This window comes from Sebastes fasciatus, chromosome 15 (genome assembly GCF_043250625.1).
Source record: "Sebastes fasciatus isolate fSebFas1 chromosome 15, fSebFas1.pri, whole genome shotgun sequence".
Lineage (NCBI taxonomy): Eukaryota > Metazoa > Chordata > Actinopteri > Perciformes > Sebastidae > Sebastes > Sebastes fasciatus.
The window spans coordinates 23,587,804-23,608,493 of NC_133809.1; the positions used below are offsets into that span (position 1 = coordinate 23,587,804).

A 20,690-nucleotide genomic window follows, 5' to 3' on the forward strand; every position below is an offset into this window, starting at 1 on the left:
TTTTATTTCCATGTCTGCTGATAAATAGATAATAATTAGCAAATTATTTATTATAAATTTCTTTAAAAAACTCACTGAATCATGAAATTAGCTACCAGGTTACATTAGTGTAGACAATAAGTCTGATCAGAAGTGTCTTCTATTAGTTTTTGGTTTTCCACCGCCGATGAAGAGCAGCGCACGGCCGCTTCTCAAGCCTAAGGGCCCTATTTTAACGATTATATGCTATTTTAGCAAATATTATTAAATCATGTTTATAATAAAGTCATTTTCGATCAATTTTGAGGTAAATATTGGGGTAATTTGGCAGTAATTCCAAAGAAATTTCAAATAGGTTACTTGCTAATTATCACCTAATTACCATGACATTTGCGGACCTGTAAAATCAAGTGTTATCAAATTCAAAGGAATTAAAGGATTTAAAGGAAACATCACTGCAAAGTCAGTAAACAAAACGTCAACTACTGGAACTCCAATTTTTGGGGTATGATTAAGATTTATTTCCTTTTGAAAATATACCCATAAATTTGTCATATGAAAACAATTATACAACCTTGAACATTTTTATCACAACAGGATCACACAAGTTAACACCCACGTCCCTGCATTACAAAGAATTGCCCTTAATTGGTTTCACTGTTTTTTTTTTTTCTAAACATTTAAAACATTTTCAACAAAAAAAACTAAACAATACAAGATTCCACTACGACTTTCAAATTTGCCATCTATTAAATACCCAGAACCCCCTTGGTGCCCTAGGGAAGAATCCGGACACGCTATAGTTTGAAGTGGTGCGATCAAAGAAAAAATGTGAGAGGGGGGAAATTCAACCCATAAATCTGTGAAGCTCAACTTTGTCTTGTCCCAAAGAGGGCACCGGCCCGTAAATCTTTGCCATTGTGTCTGGCCACCGACTCTTTTATATCATATCAGGGGATTTGTTTGGCAGGAAAATCTGCCCATGATTTATTATGTTATAAAACGGGTTTAACATGTCATTTCTGTTGCTGGAAGCTTTTCCAGAGTAATAACAGCACTGACCACTGCAATTTCTCAGGAAAAGTGTTGCTGGTAAGTGCGCTCTATGGTGAAGACAAAGCTCAGACTTCACACTGTAACTGTGTGTGTGTTTCCTTGAGTTTAGAAAAATCCCCATCCAATTCTTGGAGTCCAAGGGGGGGAAAATGACCTATTTCAAAATCTATGCAGCATCTCTCTTGAATATAATAATTGTGATTTTGCATACAAACATAGAGAATCCTCTGTTTTACCCAACAGTGACAACACTGCTGTTACAACGACCGAACAAGAACAAAAGGCCTGGAAAAACTGCTTTGGACCCTATCACTCGTCTCAATTGTTCCGTCCAACGAGAAAGGCAATGCGTGCACATGCACAAGGAAACGCACGAATGCAACATGCGCACACGGATGCACTCACGCAGACACGCACGCACGCACACATGAACACAACGCACACCTCTCGTACTGCAGCTAAGATGGGGGTTATTTAGACGATTCAGTCCCGGCATGTTGCGGCGATGATAGCTCTGCGCACCGCGCGAAGATGTCCCCGTCGCTCCCGGCGGCTAACCTCCTTCACCTTGATGTCACGGTGAGTCGACAACATCATTACTCATCACGTCACCACTGAAACACATGCCTAGTGCAGCACTATATCACTCCCATATTGATATGTTGGTTATAGTATTATATTCAATGTACTGTATGAGAACATTATGCCATATAAACACGTCCACGGTTTCATATATCACTTTTATATTCACATGCCCACTGTATCACTAGATCACCGTCATATCGACACCCACTATATTAGTACGTCACTTTCGTTTGTCACACAAATCCACTATGTCATAGAAAAAAAACATTTTTTTCAGCTGATATGTGCACTTAGTTGTAGACTTTTGCTATGCATCAGTCTTCATTGTTTTTTTAAATCATTTTCATGTTGACCCGTCGTGGGCCACTTGATTCTGTCGCGTCTGCTGACGCCCCGTTGGATTTGCGAGGGACATACTCGATATCAAAGTTGCTCTTATGGCGTCCTTTCCCTCGGCTCCAGATGAACAGAATCAGGAAGCAGAAGATGACCACACCTAGGAAGGACAGGCAGCCCATGGCTGTAGATATAATGATAGTCTTAATGTCTATAGGGACTGTCATGTTGTACAGTACTGTCCCATTACCCCATGTGTTGTTAGAATCTGTCAGATAGTTTGAGCTCCTGTTGCTATAGTGAGGTCTGTCCCTAATGCCCAGGCTCTTCACAGCTAAAGAGGCTGACAGGCTAGCGTTGCCAGCAGGGTTGCTGGCAATACACAAGTACACGCCGCTGTCATGCAGCTCCGCGGCCTTGATCTCCAGGGTGCCATCTGGTTGGACTTCCACCCTGCCACTGCTCTTGGTTGTGATGTAGCGTCTGTGAGGTGTAATCCATACCACTGAGGGCCGTGGCGCTCCCTCTGCCATGCAGCTCAGGCGGGCGGGCTGACCCTCATCAGCCATCAGCAGCTGGGTCGTGTTGGGTCCAATCCGTGGTTTGGTGCAGGTCATGTATCTGGAGACCAGAGGCTCCTTGAGGTCACGGAGAGGTTTCCCCAGGAGGTGCTCGGGGGCGCTGCACTCTGGCTGCACATCCAGAATCTGCAGAGAGGGCGGCTTGTGGCTATTGAGCAGCCAAAGCAATCTGCAGTCGCACACTAATGGGTTTCCACCCAGACAGAGCCTCTGGAGGATGTCTGGTGAGGCAAACACTCCGCTCTCCAGAGAGTCCAGGCGGTTCTCTGACACATCCAGTAGTTGCAAAGATTTGAGGCCCACAAATGCAAAGGGCTCGATAGTAATCAGATGAGACCCTTGGAGGTGGAGCTCCAGCAGGTGTGGGAGTGGGCCCAGCTCTCCCTGATGGATGTGCTGGATGCGGCAGTAGGACAAGTTCAGATGTGTGAGGTAGGGCAGGCTGCGCAGGGCGACGCCGGGGAAGGCAGACAGGTTAGTGTTGGTTATGAACAACGTCGTGAGGTTGAGGCCGTGCAGTGAGAGGGGAGGCAGCGTGTCCAGCCAGGGCCAGTAATCAATCTCTAGTCGGCGGAGACGTGACAACCTTTTATAGGAGAAAGGCTTCAGATAACTAATGCTCAAGTAGCGCATGCGCAGTTCGACCAGGCTGTGCAGATGTGCCAGAGCATCGGTAGGAACCACGGTCAGATTGGAGCGTTCCAGGGTCAGACTTTGGAGTCCGAGTAATCCCGTGAAGGCCCGCTGAGAGACGAAAACCAGCTCGTTGTCACCCACTTCTAGGGACGTGAGGTGGCGCAGATCTTGGAAGGCATGATCCAGGAGAACCACCAGTCGGTTGTGGCTGAGGTCGAGGCGGGTGAGGTTGGTCAAGCCCGAGAGCACGCCGGCAGGAACCAGCTGAAGCAAGTTACTGCGAAAGTTGAGCGAGCGCAGAGCGAGCTGGAAGCGAAACGAGCCGGGCTCGACCACGCTGATGAGGTTGTCGCTGAGGTCCAGGTCCTCCAGCTGCTGGAACGAAGAGAAGTTGTCCGGCGTGATGATGCGTAGCTTGTTCTTGCTGAGGTCCAGGACGCGCGTCTCGATGGGGATGCCTTCGGGGATGGTGGACAGGCGCTTACGGTGGCAACTAACCGACTTGCTTTGGGCAGAGCACTCGCATCGGGCGGGGCAGCTCAGAGCTGGGCTGGCCAGGAGAAGCAGCAAGGCCCCGCCCAGGAAGAGGTGGCAGTGGTTCAGGGTCGGGTGTCGCATGTCTCTTTTACCCACGTTGCCCTTTGTCATGGCACAGCTTCTCGTCCATACAGAGCACCATCACGAACAAGCCCTGCAAGACACAATACAAGAAATGTGTTAGAATACTCCACACTCTTAACTGCCTTCACCTCTTTACCCCCACAACCCCCGCCTATTTTACATTTCAACCTTTTACACTTTACGTCTCTTTAAACTGCCATGTCTTTTCTCCCTTAATGAACTGTCCCTTTTTCCTGGCAAGGTGGATGTAACGGAATTAAACTCACAGCGGGGCAAAGACACAGCAAGAGAAATATCAGCTGCAGAAAAATGTGAACGTTCATCAACTGTGTTAGCAGAAAAGGTTGCAGGCTAACTGGGGATGTTTCACGAGAAGAGAAGATGTTTCAGCCCGATGGCGAGAAATGACCCTCGTTAGAGTGCAGCGAGGCTAAATGCCCATGTGGATTTAGTGCTGCTGCATGTGTGCGACTGTGATGTTTGCATCACCGCTAATGGTTTGTATGTGTGTCTGAGGGGGTGGGGTGGTGAATGGACTATGTGGCAAGGGTTCAAACTAAGATACAAACTAAACAGGAAATGAAATGGGAGCTTATGTTTGCTCCTATAAGTGAGTTTAGAGCAGCGTGTGCTAAGTGCACATAACCTCAGCAACAAATATATATGGGTGTTTCTGCAACTAGGGTCAGTTTTGACTACCAAATAAAAAAAATAAAAAAATCAAACTCTATGAATTTGAATTTGAACCATCACAGTATGTAATACATATAAACAGATACACACAATTACATATAGTCGTTATGGTCCTTACCGTAAGGACTCAGAAGTGTGGGACAGGTGCATTTTGATAAAAAAAGGATATAAATGATTTGTAAAAAATTATAATTTGGTGTCAAGTAATATGTATATGAAACAATTCCATTTGAAATAATGTAATATTATAATTGAATTAGCTCATTTTATGTATCTCAACATTGAGACCACAGTTGAGAGACATGAAGAAAAGTGGTGTTTGGAGCCATAACATGCTTCATAAAGTAAATTAAATCACATTATTTGGTAATATTTATTTTATGTCAAGATGGTTAATAACACTGTGTATATATTTATCAAGCATTGCACTGCAAATTTTGCAGAAACACCCATCTATATACAAGACTCAGTATGTTGATTACTTATTAAGGAGTCATCTCAGTGGTTCTTACATTGAATGCACAGAGTTTCTATATGTATCACTAACATCTTGTGTTTAAACCGTACATCATCTTTATGCAGAGAATGCATATATCTCCTTTTAAATAAATCAATAAAAAAAGCAAGCAATGAGCACAAGAACTGTGAAAAATAACAGATGCATACATTTACATAATTGCTTCAACAGTTTCTATTTGCTTTATTGCTCTTTTTTTTCTCCCCCTGTTTACTGCTTATTACTGCAAATGACTTCTGCTTCTTTATATTCTATATTTGTCTGTATATTTTTGCTGCATCACTTGTATTCCCTTAAATGACCCGGCCTTTCCGAAGCAATCAGTAAAGTTTTATCATATGACACAGCCATTTGATGTTTAAATGTTTGCTGCATTACTTGCAGGCTAAAATCCCAGTCTATACAGTATATATGGCGGGGTAACATCTCTGCAGTCACTGCTGTGCTCGTCTCTGTAGTGCACACACAGTATCAGCTCATGAAAGCATACAGCAGTTTCTGCTTTACATAACAGGATAACTGCACTTTACATGTGAAAAGCAAGCAATAAAATGCCACATTATTTTGCCTTTGTACACTGTAAACAATTGCTGTTAATTTACAGCAGGATTTCAACAGTATTAACCTGTTATTGCTAAAACAGTGCTTTACTGTTAATACAAAAGAAAACCTCATAGGCCGTTTTATAACTGAACTATAATGCATTCTTAAAAAACAGCACTTTACTGCTGATCAACTCTCTAAAGTATCACCAGTAACAGTTTCATGCAGTATTTTTTTAATTCTGGGACCTGATCTGCACATGTGAGGCTTGTACATTGTACATGATTGGAAAATCAGTGAATTAGCTCTGTTCTTCACTCACATGTTGTTATGGTTGCATTCTGTGCTTGTAGCCAGCTATAGACCTAACAAGTGCCTTTAAATGTATTTAGTGTGACTATTCCTATGTCTGTAATCTGCTAAGTCTATTCATCTATAGGCAAAAAATAATGTTTATTAAAATGTATGAAAAAAATACAACTTAAATAGTGCATTAAAACAAATCAGTAAGATAATGTAAAAGAAAGGTGAAAAACAGCTATATAATGTATCTTTAGACAGTAAATTAACTGTAAAATACTGCGAAATTAATAAAAAAAACCCAGTTCAAACTGTATTTTTCATTAACAGTACAAAGCTGTAAATTTCTCAATGAAACATGGCTCCAGTTCCCAGCACCGCCATACACTGGGGGGTGGAGGGGGTTTACGGGAAGAAGAGAAGATAACAGCAGGGTAATGAGGGGGAAGGATTCATCGCTCAACTGTACAACATTATGCTCTCTGAGAGCCGTGCCTCCTCGACACAGACCTTGACAGGAAAAAAAACACCTCTCAGCAGCCACAGGTTGTTGAATTGACAGATGTAGACAGTGAGGCTGACCATAATTGCCTCATTACCAGTACTATCTGCATTCTGCTCATGGCTATCTTCGTCAATTAGGTGTGTAAGACACATCTGTGAGCGTTGGAAAATTTGAGTTCACATCATAAAGGCAAAGCAAAAAAATAAATAAAAAATGCTGGGAATATGAAAGGTGCCTTTTTAAAGGTCTTTTGACTGCTCTGTCAATCACTGCCGAAGCACAAATGCAGCCAAGGTAAGCAGGTGATGAGCACACAGACAGACACTTTGATAGCAAAGTGAGTGACATTCAGAAAATAGCTGAGATGAGGCAGAAGGAGCCGGAGAGAGCACACACACTCACTCTTCTTCCTCTTTCCCCACAGCACTCACCCCTCCGCCCGGCTCAGCAGCTGCACTGCTCGCATCTCCATCCCTCTCCTCTTTTTTCTTCCTAGCGCTGTTTTATCTCTCCGTCCTCCCGTTCACACATCTTCCACCTAACTCCTTTTTCCTCTCTCCTCCAGGTCCTGCCTGGTTTGGCAAAAAGCCCCAGTCCGTTCATCAGTCCCTGCAAGCTGGCTTTTTTATCGATCGCAGCGCAGAAACATCAGATGCCAGGAATGTAGCCTTTAACAAAGAGCAGGCCGTTGCCACAGCAACTACAAACCCTTACTCCCATCCGCTCTATGTAGTCTGCCAATCACATTAATGAAAAAAAAGAGGAAGAAATAGAGTAAGGAGGGTGAAATTTTTTCATATACCCTCTTTCCCTCGCATTGAGAGAGCACACAGATTGAATACATTCCTGGAAAATTCAGTTTCAGAGCTATAGCAGAGCCTAGTTTAAGGTGTTTCCAATCTGTCATTCTGGCCGCCTTGCTATTTGTCGACCTGTCTTGTTGCCCATCCATCTGGTGCTCCGGTAACTATCTCTGTCTGTCTACCTTATTATCCGTCCACAAGCTTCGCTTCTGTCTTTGTGTATTTATCTTTCTGCCTTTACCCGTCAGCCTCTGTTCCTCTCTGCTCTCTCTGTTTAATAATTACAGTCCAGTTGTCTGTTGCTGTTGCTGCTGCAGTAGTCTGGTCTGGTGATCTGCCGGAGAGTTGCGTGTGTCAAGCAGCAGGCAGTCTCTCTGCTCAGAGAGTTGGTGCGCCACATGAAAACACCACAGCCTTGTGAGTTATTTAAACTCATATCAGGGAAAAAAACAGCACATGATGAATTTGTTATGCTGGACCTTGTTTTTGCTTTCTCTGGAGTTAAGAATGAAAGTGCTGCTCCTCTGATAGGCCACTAAAAAAAGAATGTCTTTAATGTAAATATATTGGATTTTACAGAGACTAACAAGTCTGACACATTTACAGTAGATACATAAATAAATCAAAATCTGTCCAGATCCAGTGCAGACACTGAAATAAAGATGAGTCTCCAAAGACTGTAAACACGTCCTTGGATTAAAATACTATTTCAGCACTTGTTTAAACCTGCAGTAGGCAGAACGTTTTTGGCATCATTGGGCAAAAATTCCATGATAACCTTTCAGCATATTGTAATTCAAGTTTTCTGAGAGAAAAACTATACGTTTTTATTTCAGGCTTTAAAAATCTAGCCCTTGATGGGAAACTTTGGCCAATCACAGGTCATTTCAGAGAGAGAGCGTTCTTATTGGCTGTTCATTCAACAGAGGCAGCTGTCACTCACTCACTTAAAATGTTTTCTAGATTAGACAGTGGATACCACCATTATAGCAATAATGGCATGCACAGAGATGCCACTGAATTTACTCAGCAACTCCTTGACTAAAACTTTGCCAAAGCAGGTATAAATAACACAAAGCACATAGATTCTACAAAGGTTTTAGTAAGGATAGGACCAGGCGGACTCTCCATTTGGCCACTTGGATACAATACTAGCTTGTCGTGAAGGAGGCTAAATAACGCTCCAAACGAGCTACATTTTGGCGAGGAAAAGCTGACATGGCCGTTTTCAAAGGGGTCCATTGACCTTTGACCTCAGCATATGTGAATATAAATGGGTTCTATGGGTACCCACGAGTCTCCCCTTTACAGACATGCCCACTTTATGATAATCACATGCAGTTTGGGGAACATCATAGTCAAGTCAGCACACTGACACACTGACAGCTGTTGTTGCAGCATATTTGTCCACTCCAATGTTGATAAGAGTATTAAATACTTGACAAATCTCCCTTTGCGGTACATTTTGAAGAGATAAAAAATGTGTGATTCATTTGCGATTAATCACGATTAACTATAGACAATCATGCAATTAATCGCAATTAAATATTATAATCGATTTACAGCCCTAGTAATTATGCCAAAAAACTAAATATACTAAACAATAAAATAATTTTTAAAAATATTTAAAAAATCTAACCTAAATAAAGTAAACATCTAGAATAATAAATCAAACAATACTACTTATTATTAGTGAAACAATAAATAAATACTAACAATAAATAAATAGCTCCTATGCTGTAATCCTCCTGACAAATCTGACATATTTATAGTAAATACATAAATAATTCAAAATCTGTCCAGATCCAGGTTTCACAGTGCAAACACATAGGCTATAAAATAAAGATGATTCCCCAAAGACTGTAAGCATGTCCTTGGATTAAAATACTATTTCAGCACTTGTACAAGAGCATACACTCTGAACGCTTTGATTCTGCTGAAGACCAGAAGTCTGTTTGATGTCCCAATCCATATCTGGCATACAACTGCTTTTTTTTGTTTTCAGTTATTTGCCTTAAAGACATGTTTCTTTCACCACAGAGTGACTGAATGGGCAGCTGATAAGGCTTGACAGGATGTAATACAATATAACAGTATGTGGTCCTTCAAGTTTATATGTCAGAATGCCGTTTCAAAGAAGAATACAATACGGAGAAACAAATATCCAAGAAAAAGTGCTTTGACAATGGCAGTAACTGCTCGCAAATCCCTAAACTGTAGCTAGCGTTTTAGAAAATCACTTCTTCAAACATTGGTAGGATTACAAGAAATAAGTGAGGTCACTGTTGAAAGAAATTGGTGGCTTCTGCAGCTTCTATTTTCTTTTGTGCTGTGTGGCACCTGTTCAGAGTTAGCCGGAGATTTAGTAGCTTGTTTTAACGAGGTCTCTGTTTTTCTAGCTAAATACTGTAGAGCTAAAGCTTTTCAGACTCTCTGGCAATGGCAGATGGTGGTAGGAGTGCAAGGCAGATGGAAACAAAAATCATTTCCAACATGGTAAGGAGAAAGAACAAGAAAGCTGCTATAGCTTCATGGGAAATGTGGTCTCACGTAACATTCGAAGGATACCAAATTCTGTGCTCTGTGATCTATTTGATTGGTGGTCATTGAATCAGAGTATCACAGCTAATAGCTAGCACATTTGCAGATAATAACAATGACCTTTTAAAGCACCATTATTTTTATATTAACAATGAGGAAAATGACTATGTGGAATGTGTTTCTAATAGTGATAATTATCCCTTAACTCTGAAGTTCCCCTCAGCGCTAAGGAGCATTTTAGTGCCTTTCAACTCATTGTTTTGATTTTTACGTCCCAACACTGTTTACATTTCTGATAAACCCACCATTGTTACCTGCCTAGCACTGCATTAGCTGGTGAACATAAGGAGCCATGCCATTGTTTCAATGGCCCATTACATCACATTCTGATGCTTTATTAGCACCCCTTGATGTAACTTTCTAACACAATGGGTAGCCCAAATTAAGATGCTTAAGTTTAGAAAAAAAAACATCATGGTTTGGCTTAAAATTTCTACGTAGAGTGAAAATGAAACTTATGAACAGCGGCCCTGTGTTTGTTGGACGAAAAATGTCCCATTGGACCGAAAGCCCATTTGTCCGACAGCCCGTTATCCCAAAAACAAATACCCATTGTTTGGAAGGCCCATTGCTCCGATAAAACAATCTCCATACAATGAACAGAAGCACATGGCTAATTATTGTGCTAAATTACATCATCGACCCTCCCTGTCACAATATGTTTTCCTACCATGGCGAAGGCCAACCCTGCTCTGCCTCTAGATGGCTTACCCTGATAGGCTTACCCATTACCAATCTAACTCCTCATGCCTAAACCTAACCAACCCAACCAACGAAGGCAATAAGTAACAAGATGCAGAGTGGTGGTGGTCATGCCTTCACTAGTAGGAAAACAAATCAGGAAGGTCCGATGATGTCATTTTACATAATAATTAGCCACGTGCTTCTGTTTGTCGCACGGAGAGTGTGTATTTTAGGAGCAATGTGCCTTCGGAACAATGTTTGTTTTCATGATAACGTCGGACAAATGGGCTTTCGTTCCAAAGGGACAGTTTTCGGACTATTGGGGTTTCGGAATAATGGGGCGTCGGAACAAGGAGCAGTCCCCGAACAATAGTGTAGAATATAGCTACGAAAGAGCCAGATATTTCCCTCAAGAAAATAGAGCTAGAAGAGTAAATATTTGACTTTTATTTACTAGGTGGACAGAAGCACAACTCCAAATGAATGCTAATGTTGCTTCATGTCTCTTGGATGAGTAAATAAGCTGTTTGCTAACATGTTCGCAATATCAACTTCATATAATAAAGTTATTAATGGAAGTTCAAATAAATAATTTACAAACTTGAAGTCATCTAAAGCACATAACTGGCACATGACTCTATACTCTGAGTGGCTATACAGCTATGTCTCTGATAGTCTGACCCAGGCTGACCGAGGTTGCACACATATACAGTTCTGTAGTGGCAATTTCTTGACTCCCTTCGAGCTCCGCCATACTTTTTAGAAACACTCAGAGCCAACCGTGTCATGGGCAAGATGGAAAACATACAACATCCCATAGAATCCTGGGTAAATGGTAATGGTGAGGGGGGTCATTGAGAAGGGCAGCCTACAGGGTTGAGCGTTTTGGGATTTGGTTCTGAATTGGATTAGAGTCAGTGAAACTGTAGAAAATCTGACAGCCGAAAAAGGAGCTGTAGGGTGATGCATGAGTCACTGTGAGAGTGAGAGCGAGAGAGAGAGAGAAGAGGGAAGAATAAAGAGAGCGGCGTATAAGATAAAGCAGAAATACATGAAGAAATGAGGAAAGCCTCGCTTACGAGATTACACAAAACCCTTGTTTGCTTGAGTTGACTGTGATTTCTAATGTGAATTTAACCGAGTAAAGCTGGAGAAAGTGATTCCGGCTCTTTCAGGAGATCTTTCGCAACACTCAAGCAACACTCGGTGCACAATGTTGATGTTAATTTGTCAAGACGAGCGTCGCTAAAGCCCCGTTCATTATCACACCGCTTTCCAAATCTGCGGTCTTTGACAGGAGCAGAGTGAATGCATTTTTACACTGAGAAGGACTTAATTGGACTGCACCAATTAATTTTTAAAATGACTCCAAAGTACAGTATTGATCGCCGCAAAATTATTTATGAATTAGTAATGACTCTTATTGACAGAATGTGTGCTTGACACTTCTCTCTTTTTTGCCTTCGGATGTCCATTAAACCTGCAGTAGGCAGAATATTTTTGGCATCATTAAGCAAAAATTCCATAATAATCATGGCTCTGTTTTTCAGGCTTTAAAAAATCTAGCCCGTGACAGGAGACTTTGGCCAATCACAGGTCATTTCAGAGAGAGAGCGTTCCTATTGGTTGTTAATGCAGCTGTCAATCACTCACAAACTCCGATCAAACGGTCAAACTCGGGAGCCCTTATCAAATACTGTATGAATCAATATTCTGTTACTGTAATGCCTTTTTCTCTCCTCAGACGTTTTCAGAAACATCTTTTTTCTGACATCTTTTTTTTTTTTTTTAATTTAGATTGGCTTTTAATACCTAGTAGCGCTGTGACATTTGCTTGTGCTTTTTAGGTACCTTTTTATGATTTTATGATATGTTGTGTTTTTTATTCCTGTTATTTTTTTATGTTAATGTGAAGTGCTTTGGGTACCTTTTGGTTACTGTAAAGGGCTTTACAAATATATGCTCATTGATTGATTGCTGTAAAATTCGAAAGTTTGCTCCGGCTGGTGGGCGCTGCTTGATATTTCCTCAACTGATCTCAACATGGCTGCCGGGTCACAAACTTTCTCATTTTACAGCTAAACAGTACACTACAAGATGTTTCTGAAAACATTTGAGGTGAGAAATAGGCATTACAGTAACAGAATATTGATTCATATTTGATCAGCGCTGCCTAGTTTGACCGTTTGATCGGAGTTCGCGATTGACTGACAGCTGCTCAGGGACGGCAAGGTTCCAGCTCGGCTCTGATTGGTTGTTTTCTTGCGGTCTGTGAAATCTTTTAGATGCCATTCGGAGCACCGGAGGACACAGAGGCACATGATTTTTTTTCAGATTACATGTCTCATGCGCTACTGTCAAGATATAGTGACAGTTTTATAAAAATAACTTTTTTTAATCACATTTGTTCCAATTCTACCTACTGCTGCTTTAAATCAATGCTTTGTGAGAAGTACTATCTGCAATACTGCAATTTAATGTTATTAGCACACCCAATATGTGTGGTTAGAGGTGTACATATTAAAAGGTCTGGGTGGCTGTTGTGGTGACCGTGCATGTTAATGTGGACTATAAATCCTCCCTCCTCCTCTTCACGCAGCCTTACAAACATGGGACTCGGAATTCACTTGCATGGATGCAATTATCTTGCACCAGACTCCTTGGAAAGAAGCCATTGTTATTCCCCTCAACATAAATCTTATTCAATACAACCTCTGCAAAGATGTTTAATGCACAAATTTACACTTATCTGCTCATTTAAAAAAAAAAAAAAAAAGCGTATGCATTTCTTTTAAGTTTCCATTTGTCACTTTGGATCACCAGAGTCGTAAAAAAACTGCACAGTATTCATTCATCCTGCTGTTTTCCCTTGAATTATTAAAGACAGGCAAGACTGTTCTGCTATGCTCATTCCCAGATATAATAGTGGCATGAATAATGGAATTATTTCACATGAGAGAGTTCACATGTTGGCAATTGTTGCAGCAGAGTGAGCACGTAACATGACATACTCCGCATGATAATTGACCTGAAAGGACACGCAGTTAAACGCGATTATCCTTTTACTGCGTCTACGTGTTGATGCTCAAACAAACGTGCATGCAAATTGTGTTTACGGACCCGATAGCGGCGTTTTACATGACGATGATTCAAAGGGAGACCTTGTTGAGATACAGTGAATTAACAAAACATGAGGGTTACATTCATCAAGTTGTCTGATGAAACAAAGAAAATCCCTGTTTGATTACTCTTTTGTCCATAGCATTACGCTGAAGATGTAAGGAGAAGCAGAGGAGCGACGGGACTTTTTAAGCTTTGAGACAATTGAGATGTGGATTGTGCAAAAAGCATCAAGCAATCCCTATCGCTTTGTACTGCCAGCCCGAGCTCAGATTAATGATAATTCACTGTTGCATTCACAACAAATGCTAACAAGCCGAGTGCATTTTCTATTCTGGGAATTGAGGCACTCTGCACACCCACTGACCACCCTGCAGAGTGCGAAATGTCAGCGGCGTTTTCAGGATGCTGTTGGGAAATCGGAAGTTGAACCGTGTTCTTCGCGGCTAATTAGTGCTTGTGCATTCAAACTCTGCCAATTATTAAGCAGCTCCTTTCTGCACCACTGGCCGTGTTTCCTCTGAAGCGGCGCCTTGTTGAGCCATCAACAGTGCATCCTGTCTTCCACCATGTGGCTTGTTGTTCGTCTGCTGTGCTGCAGGCTCACAAGGGATATTGCTTTACCCGGCAGTCTCTGGATTTAGAAAAGTCCAGTTAATACTTAGTCAGTGTTTGCTCATACTGATAGACGGGAGGGAGGGGATGGCATAGTGCCTTCAAACTACAGCCTCCAGAACTGAAACAAAGAGCTCAAACACTCTGTCACTTTTAAATTCAAATTGAAAGCCCCTCTCACCCTTACCAAAATTAAGTTTATTCAAGTGTGCTATTAGTATACTTCTTTTGAACTTAAAATAAGAGAGTATACTTTCAGTTTACTTTTTATATGCTAATCAGAGATATACTTAAAGTATAGTATACAGGAAAAATCTAAGTATACTTGGCTTATACTGACAAGTATACAGAAAAATCGAAGTATACTTGGCTTATACTGACAAGTACACAGAAAAGTCTAAGTATACTTGGGTTATACTGACAAGTATACAGAAACATCTAGGTATACTTGGCTTATACTGACAAGTATACAGAAAAGTCTAAGTATACTTGACCTATACTGACAAGTACTGTACACAGAAAAGTCTAAGTAAACCTGACTTATACTGGCAAGTATACAGGAAAGTCTAAGTATACTTGACCTATACTGACAAGTATACAGAAAAGTCTAAGTATATTTGGCTTATAAGCCTACTTAAACTTTTGATCAAGATATAAGACAAGTATAATTAAGTATTCTTGCCTTGTAGGCCTACAGAAAAGAATACTTGGCCTGTAGTTGTGTTTACTAGAGTAGCCTATTAAAGTGTGTGAGAGTTTGAAAGATGATGTTTTGATATGAATTTACTTCAATTCATCAAGTTTTTGGATTATCCGGTCACTGTAGAGGCATACGAGAACAACACATTTTCTACATTTTTTAAATCTCATCACAAATCAGTTTTTGCAAGTCCAAGTCAAGTTTCAAGTCCTGATATGCTCCTCGTGACATAGATACGATGGCAATTTTTCGAATGTCGGGCTCATGTCTGAATAAACACCCAAGACATTTTACGTAAAGGTCGTGACAGCAATCTTATTAGCTCAGACCTCATGACATTTCTGTGACACTTTCAACATGGCACTGTCGGCACACGTCTGAATCAAATGCCGTCAGATTAGCAATGGATCAAATGACTGTGTATAATGTGAAAGATGTCACTCATAGTGACGAACCCACAGAGAATTATCACCCAACTGTGCAGTTCGTCACAGCTATCGGGGGCACTTTAGTGTCTTTTTGTTCATTGTTTTGGTTTCATGCTCGCAACTTTACTGTTTTGAATCAGTTTCACTGCTCTCATCAGTGTTGTTTTAAAGGGGACATATGCTTATTTTCAGGTTCATACTTGTATTCATGTTTACCTGCTTTAATGTTAAAAAAACAAAGTATTTTTCTCATACTGTCTGTCTGAATATACGTGTGTTCACCCTCTGTCGAAAAGCTCCGTTTTAGCGCCTGTCTCTTTAAGACCCCCTCCCGAAAAAGCCCCGTCTGATCTGATTGGCTTGTGAGACAAAATATGGTGTACCTATGCCAAAGAACATATATTGCCAAGAAGTGAAAGTCAATTAGTTCAATTGCAACATCAGCGCCCAACAGCAGAGCTACATTTCCGCCATTTTGTACTGAAAGTGACTATCAGACGCCAGTAAAACGTCCGCTTACAAAGTGCCGTACAAAAGTAAAACAAAATTATTTCTATTCTACTGAAGTGGCTTGTGTTGAACAATAAAATTGTATATATATATATATAACACACGTTTTCAGTCCAAAATGGCGTCAATGGCTGTTGTCAAAAACACACCAGAGTTTCGTCTCTTTGTTATCTTATGAAAAGTTATTCCCCATTTTTTGTGCGTTTTCTTACGGATGTGAAGCAACACGTGTCCGCTCGTTACATGCAAACAGTCTTTTCAAAATAAAACGTCCGTCTTCACAGCAGGAAACAACTTTTATGTAACAAAACTACTTAGTTAGGTTTAGGAAAAGATCGTGGTTTGGGTTAAGATAACTATGGAAGTGGAGTAACTTAAAGTATGGAAGTTATGCGACAAATAAATCAACGTTGACTTCTAGTTTCACACAAGGTACGAACACCGACCTCCTGGGCAAAAGTCTGATGTTCGGCGTTTTTATAACACTACTTTATAATACAAATATTTTTTTGTAGATAAAGCCACAAACGGTGTATGAGAACAGCCTGGCCTGTAATATAGGAAGGGGAGCCAAATGTGAATGGCTTGTTGAATCACATGTTTTTTGATCAAGTCCACAAAAAACTGACTCGGGTTTTCTTATTTCACAGTTGTTGGTTGGTAGGCACTCAAGATACCCAAATGTATGTACACAAGCACTAAAAAAGTGAGTTTTTCATGACATGTCCCCTTTTAAGATGCAGCAGGCAGCTGTGTTCTGCAAAAAAACACCAAATGTACAGTAAGATGTTAACAACAAGCTGGTGAACATACTGAAGCATTTCACTGCTAAAGAGCCAGATATTTCCCTCAGGACTTGGTGGACATAAAAACAAAGTAAAAAGGAGAGTGATTATTGGACTTTCAGGTAGATGCAATCACGACTACCAATTAATGTTTATGTCGCACATACCTCAAGTGGCCAAAATAATCAATTAAGATGAATGTCTTGTCATTTTATGCTCACGCTGGTGATTAGGGCTTCAACAGCAAAATATGTTTTGAAATCCATCGCTGATGCAGCCTTTTAGAGAGCAGAAAACATGCACCAAGTACGAATTATCTCCAAATTATCTCGTAGCACCACGTAAACTAACATTGTTATTATATTCTCTCTCTCAAAGCCAGAGAAAAGTACGTGTCAAACTTGTGATGTCATCAAACAGGGCAATTTTAGACTCTTATTAGGGGTGCTCAAGCACATCTAAATTTCATCTCAGTACACCTAAAAACAAATTATCAAACCCTCTGAGACGTCGAAATTATTGTCTTTAAGAGTCTGTAGCAAACTCAGTATTAATGCTAGAGTGAAGATATATTGTAATGATATGAAACTAGAAAACCTAAGGAATCCATGCCATGTTAGCTTATCGAGAAGGAGGTTAAATAACGCTCCAAAGTTAGGCTAAATTTTGGCGAGGAAAAACTGGCATGGCACTTTTCAAAGGGGTCCCTTGACCTCTGACCTCAAGATATGTGAATAAAAATGGGTTCTATGGGTACCCACGAGTCTCCCCTTTACAGACAATGCACACTTTATGATAATCACATGCAGTTGGAGCAAAGTCATGCAGTTGTTTGCATGCAGTATAAATGTGTTATTTTCGCTTATTTTAACATGGTGTATTTGAATACTTCTGCATACTGGGGTCCCTAAACAGTCTTGGAATTGCATAAATTGGGTATCGCTAGAAAGCTGAGACTCATGTGGATTCAATTTGTGATGATGTTAGTCCCCATAGTAGCCATGTCATATTCATATCGTAGAACTTGACGTCAACTGTATAAAATGACCTAAAAAGCCCTACAGAGCCTTACTGCATTATTCCATCATATTTTTGTTAAGATTTTTGAATTGTCACCTGGTGCCTGAATTTTGTGTTTTCCTTTACATAAATAAAGACATTTCCAACATTACTTGATGCAGAAAAGGCAGAAATGGGTGCATAAAAATTAGCCAGAATGCAGGAAATTAAGTGTTTGACACTCAAATATTCCTGGAGGAGGACCCCCAGATCCCCCACTTAATATGTCTCCATGGGCCTCCCCCCCCAATGTTGAAACAACATCTACAACAATGACTGTAGGGCACATTCTAATTGGGGGAAAATGACCTAAAAGTCTGATCCTAAAATTGCCCCCTGTCATAAAGTATAGTATGGAGCTGCTCCATAGACAATGAATGGGAGACTGATTTTGTGCACCCACAGAATGTTTGTTTTCTTTTTCATACCCAAATGAGCTTTTTCTGTTGTAGTGTTGTCAGTTGTGAAACAGAAAATGTTCCCATATACTCAGAACATTCCCCTGGGTGCTCTCAGTGTCATCTGTAACATCTCTCCCAATTCATTGTCTATGGAGCAGCTCCACACTTTATACCCTATGACATCACACGTTAGAGTTTTAGCACTCTGGTTTTTGGATTTGGGAGAGAGTTGTTCATGTTTATTAATATTTTTTGGAATGTCTTAGACCATGGGAATAACATGTATGAATTTTGAAAACAGGCACAGTTCCCCTTTAAAAGGTGCTAAATGCGAGCATTCCTATTGTCTCTACACAGCTCTCAACGTAGTGAAGGCCGAGCCAGGCGGCTCGCAGCTAAAAGCGCTAACAGCGCTAACAGTGCTAACAGTGAAAACAGCGGCAACACCGCTAACAGCGCTAACAGTGTTTACCTGTGGGGGGAAACTAGAGGGTGGGTGCTACGTTTTCGCAATGGTGCCGTCGGTCGGGACGGCGTTTTCAGCTGTAACCGCCATATAAGAGCAGTGCAGAGCGGCGACCGTTAGCCCAAATGCACTAATAGCGTGTCAAACCGGCCCGGCTATGTCAACAAAGCACAGAGAAGCTTGGATTATAACACACAAACAGTGGGAGAGTGACTTCAGTCTCTGCTCAGGTAGACATTACTCCACTATATCTTTACATAGAAAATAGTTGTTTGCTGTTATATTAATGCTCTGAATATCGTATAGGCTACCTTTAACAATCTTGTCAAGTCTATTAAACCATACAAAAATGTATGCAACGGACACCTTCTGTAGGTTTGGATGAAAAAAAGCAATTACTTTCTGCTTTCAGACACAACAAAAACTTTAGAGAAGGTTCAGGGTAGTTTTTGAACGACTAACAGTAATACATGAATAAAAGAGCTTTAATTGATAAATTAATAAGCCATTAAGCCTGCACTTTTTAAATGTTTGTAAGTAATTAATTACTGGCTGTAGCTACAATTGCTTCTTCCAGAAGCTAAAGGACCCAAAAAAAAGTCCATTAATTAAGGTCTTTCCTCATTAATTAATGAACTAGTTAAGTAACACATCTATTAGCTGCTTGCCAAATTAGTCCACTTGAAATGTATTACCCCAAAACATCAACATGCAACACACTGAAATCTGTGGCTAACAGTACAGAAAATTGTGTATCAATATTCATACTGCGTCGTACATTTATCCTTCGTGCCATTTTATATTCTACCTCAGCGCCGTTGTCACTCAAGGACAGTCACACAATAATCACATTGTGGGAAATGATTGCTCGAAAAAGACGTCATTGCTTCATTTCAATGGCTGCTTAGGTATCCTCCAAAAGGAATAATCAGATTTTCCACGGCGTGTCGACCGGCATTACGCTTCTCTACCTATCTTGGCAAGTCTTTTGTGGAGTAGCAGATTTTTTTTCTCTCACCCCGTGTGTCTTGTTGTTGCTTATAAATCAAAGTGTTACTTGAAGGACACTCACCATATTAGGTTCCTGTCTAATTTTAGTCTCGGGAGGTAGAGCTCATCCATTTTTCATGGTATATGTGTACCACCACTGATTCACAGGCCCTCGTCCCCATTCACCAAAATGAGATTTGTCTTTGCATATTACAGCAGTTTTTTTTGTCCCTCGCACCCATTCTAATAATGTTATCTTCTGCAAACAAGTTCCATGTAATGAGTTTCAAAACTGCATTATCGTTCAGTTCAGAGTTTCAGCAGTTTTTGTAGGAGTGCCGTCCAAGGCTCACTGCAGCTGGGGTATAGGGGTTGGGATTATCTTTAGTTGAGCTTGTGTGAAATCCTAACAACCATAATAAAAATAGCCCACAAACAGGGTTTTTACTTAAATCCACACACAATGTAACATGATTTTCTTTCCCAGTAGGTGAACAAACTCCCGTGGCTCCATTCAAATCTCTGTCTCTTTCGATTCCAGATGACGCCAAACCACAACAGCAGAGAGGCGTCGCCAACCCGAAAGGTCAAGTGTTAACTTACATCTATTCAAAAATAAAAGGGGAAAAGCAGCTTGTTGATGACGGTCTCTTGTTGTAGACATTTTTATGTTCGCCACAAAACTCAGGGGAGGCATTTGTACTGTCCGAGTAGGGGCCTGTTGCAATTATATGGTGCGCACATCAATCCCCGAGTATTGATTAAAGTCCGTCCTTGATTTTAAGATTCAACAGGCGCGTCTCTCCATTTCAGAGGAAATGAGGAACAATGGAAAGTGCTCTCATTTGAAAACGGCCGGGGACCTCATAAATAAGGCATTTTTATTTACTTTAAGAAGAGAAGCATAAATGACTTCCTACGTCTTGTGTCTGTGTTGTGTTCATGGGAACTGATGCCTTGATAAGAGCCAATATAAACAGCAGGATTCAATTATTGGGAGAGATAAAGCAGATATGATGCCATAGCCTTTTTTTTTAAATTCACTTTTATAGTACAGATGGTATATTGAAAAGAATCAAGTTTAATCCATCATAGCATTACGACATGAATACAGGAAGCAACACATCTCGCTCGCTGTATGCAGGTTTTGGTACAATGCCAGTTCTCCATGTCCAA

General features: G+C 40.7%; 1 protein-coding gene across 2 annotated transcripts in view; it reads right to left on the reverse strand.

The window, feature by feature from the left end:
- Window positions 1-631: 631 nt before the first annotated feature.
- Window positions 632-20,690, reverse strand: part of lingo2b (leucine rich repeat and Ig domain containing 2b) — a 51,475-nt gene continuing 31,416 nt past the window's right edge. The window contains exons 1-2 of one of the 2 annotated variants that reach the window (XM_074660125.1): window positions 6,784-7,463; window positions 632-3,864 (exon numbers count right to left, since the gene is read on the reverse strand). In XM_074660125.1, coding sequence (XP_074516226.1) covers window positions 1,953-3,821 — 1,869 coding nt within the window. In that variant the 5' untranslated portion in view covers window positions 3,822-3,864; window positions 6,784-7,463 and the 3' untranslated portion in view covers window positions 632-1,952. Of the gene's footprint in view, window positions 3,865-6,783; window positions 7,464-20,690 lie in introns of those variants that run through there. The other variant, XM_074660124.1, reaches the window with a different exon arrangement.